The following is a 7,517-nucleotide window of genomic DNA, read 5'->3' on the forward strand; positions in this document are numbered from 1 at the left end:
GCACAGTCTCAGTACTCTAATGTACAAGAATGTTATTTACACAATAAAAAGTATTACATGTACTTTTTATAAGTACGTTATTACGTATGTTTTAGAAGAAGCCAATGTATAGTTCTACAGTTAACTGATTTTCTGTAGTTAATAATACAATCTCTTCCAAACAATCAGCTCTTAAGTCAGTGTCAGTTTGTATCACATGAAGAGCAAGAACATTTAAATATCTTTTGAAATACACATGACAACATGGATCTCTGGACTATGATTTTGGTTTTATTAAGAATTATCAGTTTGCTTGTTTACTATGCATAGACATCACCTTACGTAGAGACACTTTCAAGACTTAAAGACTATATGCTTTTGAAGCGAGAAAAAATGATCTTTCAGGCTTGCATGCTTTATCAGCTCAATGTTATCAGGTCATGCATATGTTGAGTAATTTCTATTTCACTCAACAATACCTAGCTCGATTCCAAAATATGTGACACAACAAATGCAAGAAGAAGAAATTACCGATTTTCAGTTTACTTTGTTTTTATCAGGGAAATGAAACAAAACAAAACAAAACTATCATGTTCAATGCACTGGTTGGTTATGTAGGATTGAACTTCCTATGATTTCTAAGTGGCCAATGCTAGAAATATGCAAGTTTCTAATCCTATAGATACAAATGGTCTGACTGAAGTTCATGAAAATGGGCTTCAAGATCCAAGCACGTGAATGAGTGTTCTCTGGATTAAAAACTATTACATTACACTCTTGAGCTATGACATGAGCACTTTATCACACCAGACACTTAACCCATACCTGCTTTTAAAAATTAGAATCAATTTTTCTTTTGGCTCTTTGTAGCCAAAGACTCCCTTTTATGGTTTCAAAGCAGTGCTCAGAGTTTCCTAGACAGCTGGGTGAAGTACCTCCCACACAAATTCTATTCTATTTGAGACAGACAGATAAGCACTTGTAGTCCACCACAGTCATGAGAAAAGCCCAGTCTGACAGATATGTTTGAATAACAAGGACTTTGCACGCAGCTGAACACAAACACAACAAATTCACTCACCATGAACACTGGTAGAGGTTCTCAGGTGTATTGGTATAGAGGCAAGATCCTTTACAAGAAAAGAAACATGTGAGGCTGGGCCTGTCCAATGGCCAGTTCTTGTATCTCTGGGAGTTTTCCAAGTTGTCAAGCCAATGGGATGGTGCTTCTCTCCACCTACTCTGTTGTATCTGGGCCACTGTAAGAAAAGAAATGCAAAGATGCAAAGGGCAAATGGGAGTAAGACCCATGTAGCTTTGTTTGCAGGGACACCTGGAGAGGATGGAAGAAGTTTTGCATTTCCAAGAGTACCTATAAGTTTTCCCATAGATATTGGATAAAACACATAAACAGCATCTGCTGATCACAGGGGTGATCTGCCTACTGAGCTGCAGATTCAGGCTTCCTTTTCGGTACTCTATTACAGTCTCATGAATTTTGTATTCTTTCCAGCTGGGTGCCTCAAATCACCCTGGTGAGGCCTGGCATCATCGCTGTGTGTGTTTTAATGCCTAAACCGGTTGTTCAAGAGCACTGTGTATTAGGCTCTGTATCTCTAATGATGATTTTCATCTTGCTTAATATGAAGACTGCAAGAAGCATTTTCTTTGTATTTTAGAAATTACTTGCTGCATCACATATGAAACAATCCCAAGCCTACACCCTGTAGCTTGTGGAATACATGAGATGTTCTTTTTGGATTGTGGTTGCTGAAATGGAACATCTGCATTTCCAAGAGCAACCAAACCCTCTGAATCAAAGGGCTGTGGTAATAGCCAGCACAAAACGAGAGAGAGTGAAATGTTGTTGTAGCCTGTATTTTTGCTTTAAACATACATGCTTCTCAGTAGAAAACAAAAACAAAGATGCAGGCAGCTGTGGACAAGAAAAAGCAAAATGTAGAATGCCATTTCTTTTTTTTTTTCCTGAATAAAACAAAACAGCAAGTAGTGACATTAGCTCATATGCTCTAACACTTGGTTATATATTTGTTTCTCAGTCATGACATTGAAAATAACTCACAGTGCTAATGATTCAGGTTTGCTATGGGCAACTTTTCAGTGACCAGAGATTAATGACTTGACATTCTCTACACAATTTTTAGTGATTTTTGTAAAAATGCCATTGCTATTTATGGAACTTCAGTGGAAGTCAAAGAACCGAACCAGTACAGTGGCCCCTGTTCAACATTACTTGAAATCACTATTTTGCTGGAGTCTCAAGCTGTCCCAAGGGAGGTTCAGGTTGGACATTAGGAGGAATTTCTTAACAGAAAGGGTTAAACATTGGAATGCACTGTCCAGGGAGGTGGTGGAGTCATCCTCTCTGGAGGTGTTTAAAAGACTGGCCTGGTACTTTGTGCCGTGGTTTGGTTGACATGGTTTGGGCAATGGTTGGACTTGATCTTAGAAGTATTTTCCAACCTAATTGATTCTGTGATTCTGTTTCCCTATTTGAACAAAAGATCCCTGCTGCAAGTCTGACAGTAAGGTTTGAACTGGAAACACCAAGACACGCTGCATGCATTACATGTTTAGTTTAATGCTGGCATCTATTCTTCCTGTGTTTGGTGTGCTACCTTGCACATGGTTCTTGTCAGGACACAAACTGGAATGCTTTGAACTTCTGGTGTTGTGGAAGGTGGTCACTCCTTCCCAGGATCACAGAGTGCCTGTGGTTGGAACAGATCTCTGAAGGTCAACTTCTCCAGTCCCTCTGATCAAACAGGACAGACTCACAGAATGGGTCAGGTTGGAACGGACCACAATGGATCACCTGGTCCAACTTCCCTGCTCAAGCAGGGTTGTCCTAGAGCACATGGCACAGGGTTGCATCCAAGCGGTCCTTGAATATCTCCAGTGAGGGACCACCTGAGGACCACTTACAGCCGGCTGCCTAGGGCAGTGTCCAGACGGCTTTTGAAGATCCGCAAGGATGGAGACTACAGCAGCTCTCTGAGCGACCTTCACTGGCACCTGCCACCCCCCGTGCCCGTGCTGTGCAGGTGGCGGGAGCCACGAGCTCTGAGGCGCCTCCAGGGAGTCGGGGCGGAAACAAGGCGGCAACATCGCTCCACGGCACGAGGACCTGGCGGGAAAAGACACTTTTCCCAGTGGGACAGAGCCCCCGGCTGCGCTCAAGCCCCGCCGGAACCGGCGGGGACGGATGAGGGCGGGCACTCAAAACCAGCGGCTCCCGGAAGGAGCGAACCCGGGTTGTCACGCCCGCCCTGCTCGTGCAGGGGCCGCCCCTCCCGCTCTTCCCTTCAGCAGGGCAACCAGTCTGGAGTACAGTTCTTACGAGAAGCGGTTGAGGAAGCTGGCGTTGTTTAGCCTGGAGAAAAAGAGATTTAGAGGTGACTTTATCCCTCTCTACAAGTACCTGAAAGGAGGTTGTAGCCTGGTGGTGGTCGGGCTCTTCTCCCCGGTTACAAGTGAGAGAAAGAGAGGACATAGTCTTAAGCTGCGCCAGAGGAGGTTTAGATTGGACATTAGGAGGAATTTCTTCACAGAAAGGGTGATTACACACTGGAATGGGCCGCCCGGGGAGATGGAGGAGTCACCGTCCCTGGAGGTGTTTAAGAAAAGACTGGACGTGGCACTTAGTGCCGTGGTCTTGTTGACATGGTGGTGTTCGGTCAAAGGTTGGACTCGGTGATCTGAGAGGTCTTTCCCATCCTAATCAATTCTGTGACTGATTCTGTGATTCCTTCCCGGGTGTGCGCCCACTCCAACCGCCTCGCGCGCGCGCGCGCACCTCCCACCGCCGTCCCGTGCCGTCCCCGCCCGCACCGGAGCCGTTCCCCCGCGCATGCGCCCCGGCCGCCGTGCCGACTGTTCAAACGGAAGGCGGACATGTTGGTGCCTCTCGCAGGTTTCCTCGCAGCCGCCGGACCTCACGCTCTGCCCTCCCCTTAAGCCGCCTCCTTCCCTCCTCCCCTCGCACGCCGCAAACCTCGGGTCGGTCCTGCAGCAGTCCAGGCTGTCGTCCCGTGCGTGAGGCGGAGCGGGGAGCGGAGCCGGCGTTGGCAGCAGCGGGAGGCAGCGAGGAGGAGGAGGAGGAGGAGAGAGGAAGAAAGATGCTGCTGCCGCCGCCGCCGCTCCGCCGGTGAGGTGACTCGTCCGCCATCCGCGGGGGCACTCGCCCTGTGCCTTCCTCGTTTCCTCGCCCCGTGCCCACGGACGGACCGACCCCACGGCACTGAGACACGCCGCCGAGAGGATTCTCTTAAGTTTGATTTTTTTTTTCATCCGCTCTGCCTTGTTGGTGTGCCTGCAGGATTTTAGGATTTTGTCTTTTTTCCTTTTTTTTTTTTTTTTTTCTTTTGTGTTGTTTCTTCTGGTTCACCGGAAAGAAAGCCACGCTCCGGAACCTGGCACCGACCCGCCGGCGCTGCAGCAGCAGGGCGAGGAGGAGGGACCGCTACGCTGGATCCCAGGGCGGCTTTCCCGACTGGGAAAATGGGAATGCTGAGACGGTGGGGCCCGAGCAGAGGAGGGAGGGAGAGGAAACCTGCTGCGGCGGAGCTGTGAGCATCCCTGGAAGCTGCGTGCGTGCCTGGAGAAGCGGGGGGAGAAGCAGCCTCGTCTCCCCCGCCCTGCCGCGAACTCCCCTTGGGTTTTCTGCCCCCTTGGCGGGGACTTGCCCCAGAGACTGCCGTGATTGAAGGGATCTCCCAGGAGGCGCTTCCTCAGCCGGGTACAGGCTGTGTGGTTTCTCTTTTGTGCTCGCCTGTTCCTGTTTTTTTTTTACACATTTCCATTATTTTTTTTAACCTTACTTTGCTCTGGAATAAGGGAAACTTTTTATCTCCGGAAACATGTCGACGGGAGAAAGTTTTGAGTCTCGCTTTGAAAAAATCGACGTGACTTTGAAGGACCCCAAATCCGAAGTGAACGTGGACTGTTTACTGGTGAGTAGGGAGCGCCAATGGGCCCCCGGTCCCGTCTCCCTGAATTCCTTACCCTGTGGGACCGAATCTCGCACTCCTGACTGAGTCACCGCCCTGCTCAGCTCCGCACTGGTGTTTTGTTTACTCAGCCGAGGGTGCGTGAATGTCTCTCTGTGCTGGGAGAGCGGCTCATGCCAAGGAGCGCCCGCCCAGCCCTGCCTCACACTTGTCATCTCTCGCTCCGTGCGCCTTTCTGTGCCTCACCGGCTGTCAGAGAGGCGGTGGAGCCTTTCCACAAGGGTGGAATTCGTGAGTGCCACTCCTGTGTGTGAGCAGAAGACTGTAAATAGCTTTGATAGCAATTTTCTCTTCAACAACTTTTTATAAGACTGAGGTCCTCTTAGGCGGTGGTTAAGCCCTGCAGCGCTGACTTCAGCCTGCAAATTAACGACGTGTAAAACACGATTAGTGTGCCCTTATAGGTGGGCAGGGGTTTAAATACATTTTAAACTAGTGGTTGTGCTAGGCCTGCTCGCTTATTGTTTCCCTACTTGATCGTATCTAATGGTTCAGTGTATCTCACCAGTGCTGTCAGTGTTATTATTGCATCATAAGAAAGAAAACCGTAACATTTCTTGACATAAAACCAATCAATGTAATTTGGTAGCCTCTTGACAGAAGTGGATGATCTTTCAGTTCTGATTATAAAAAGTACCTCAGCAAAGTGCATGCCAAATCCAACCAACTTTTTTATGATGTACCTGCCTTAGATATGCCTAGAGATGCCCTTAACTACTACCAAATTGTAATTTGTACTTTCACACTGAAGTAAAGGATTTCTTTTCTTTGTAGCAAGTAATAAAAGTTCTTTAGTGTATTTTTTTTCCTTGGCATTCTGTTGTCAGAGAGGAACAAATAAATCGAATTTGTTCCTAGTATGAACTCTGACATTTGGATTTGGAAGGGAAGGGAGGTGTGGGGGTGGAGATAGCTCTTAATAGTCATTCTTCATTTTTCTGCTGCATGGCTCTTGGCAGAAAGCTCGCTTGAGCATAAGGAGGTGAATAGATTAAAAGAATAATGCAAGAATCTGTGCAAGTTCATGATACTCTGTTTAGTTTATTACTGATTTGTGAGCTTCTGAAGTGTTGGCCCATCAAACCTACATACCTAGATAAAGGAGAGCCTTGTGGATGCTGCTGCCACAAGGGAAAATAGCTCTGCATGTTCTAGTTAACTTACTTCTTTTCATCTAGTTTACATATCTGTCATCTTAGAACCAGAGCTAAAGAGCAGACCTCTGGTGCTTAGGATATAGTGTGTCAATTTTGATAACTCAAGTCTGCTGTCTAATCAGATGTTTTTACCCAGATTCTACTGATAGGTGTCAAGACTATGGAGTCAATCAAGAGTCCAGGGTTTTATGTTAACCATGACTCTCAATTTGCTGGTATGTACTTTAATGGTGGCTGTTCTATGGGGACCTTCCTACAGTGATAGAAAGGAATTTGCAGGTATCAGACATGCAGTTGGTAGTATCTTTAACCGTATTCCTTAATCTTATAATCAGTTTAAGGATTTGCCCCATTTCAGTTATCTTAATTGCGATTAGGAGCTAAGCCCTAGTCAGTTTGGGAATGAACTTGTTGGGATGCTTCCTGTCATGCTGTCTAAAATTTTAGAACATGTGTTTGCATCACAGATCTTAATGTCCTTTAAAGTGACCATTTTTTAGAAAACTGCTTTTAAACTATTGACAATTAAAAAAAAAAAAGTGGTGCTTGTAAGGAAATCGGTTGACTAACTTTTTATGTGTTTGGTCAATAAATCAATCTTTCTGCCAGCTAGACTTTTACTCTGTTTCACTTGTTCTTGGGCTCTTTTCTATAGAATTTAAGTATCCTAACACTTTCTGAAGAACTTACATATTTTACACCAGTTCTTAATGTGGTGATTCACACTACAAGCATCATTCTTGGCCCAAGGAGGTACTAATGTATCAAATCCCTTATAATCTCTGTGGATATGCTTTTAAGGAAGAAATGCTTAGCTATAATTGATCTGCACTTAAAATATCTTCTAAAATGAATACCTCATTCCCCTCCCTGCATCTTTCAGTTAAAGTGGGAAATTTGTCAGACTTTAGACCTGGTATGCTTAAAAAGAAAATAAAATCGGGTTTTCTGATCAGACTACATTTTAAATTGAACTTTTTAAATCTAAAATATTTTTTTTACCTTCAATTAAGGTTGTGAATTGATGTTACTTATAATTGCTTTCAGTTTTCCTGAGCAAAGGTGTTAGCTAACTGTGTGTATCAGAGTGGAAATATGTGAATAACTGGTACACAGGCACTTCAAATGCAGCATCTCATATTCTGTACACACAGGTTTAAAATGTTGGGGTTCATTTAGGTTCAGGAAACATATGTTTTTTGGCTGCACAAAGAAAAGTCTCAGCAATGCCTTTTGCTTCTCTTAGAATAGTTTTGTCCTCTTTAACTTTGTTTTAATTCTTACTATTCTTCCACATCAGTTTGTACCCCTTGTAGACTAAAAGGCAGACATGGAATAACCTTTGTATCAG

At 45.2% G+C, this 7,517-nt stretch overlaps 1 protein-coding gene and 1 long non-coding RNA gene across 5 annotated transcripts in view; one reads left to right on the forward strand and one right to left on the reverse strand.

Moving 5' to 3' along the window:
- Nucleotides 1-248: 248 nt before the first annotated feature.
- LOC113978113 lies at nt 249-3,242 on the reverse strand. Its single transcript, XR_003537542.1, has 2 exons — nt 2,619-3,242; nt 249-1,238 (listed from the first exon to the last, which is right to left on the reverse strand). It is a non-coding gene; the product is annotated as an uncharacterized LOC113978113 (long non-coding RNA).
- Nucleotides 3,243-3,866: 624 nt separating this feature from the next.
- The window catches only part of ROCK1 (Rho associated coiled-coil containing protein kinase 1), an 87,090-nt gene continuing 83,439 nt past the window's right edge, over nt 3,867-7,517 (forward strand). For all 4 annotated transcript variants that reach the window (XR_003533024.1, XR_003533022.1, XM_027675562.1 and 1 more), the window contains exon 1: nt 3,867-4,952. Coding sequence is in view for 2 of the 4 variants with exons in the window: in XM_027675562.1 (XP_027531363.1) it covers nt 4,860-4,952 (93 nt within the window). In the remaining 2 variants the exon portion in view is untranslated. The remainder of the gene's footprint in view (nt 4,953-7,517) is intronic.

The sequence above is a fragment of the Neopelma chrysocephalum genome, unplaced genomic scaffold (genome assembly GCF_003984885.1).
Source record: "Neopelma chrysocephalum unplaced genomic scaffold, ASM398488v2 Primary Assembly neopelma1_22, whole genome shotgun sequence".
NCBI lineage: Eukaryota > Metazoa > Chordata > Aves > Passeriformes > Pipridae > Neopelma > Neopelma chrysocephalum.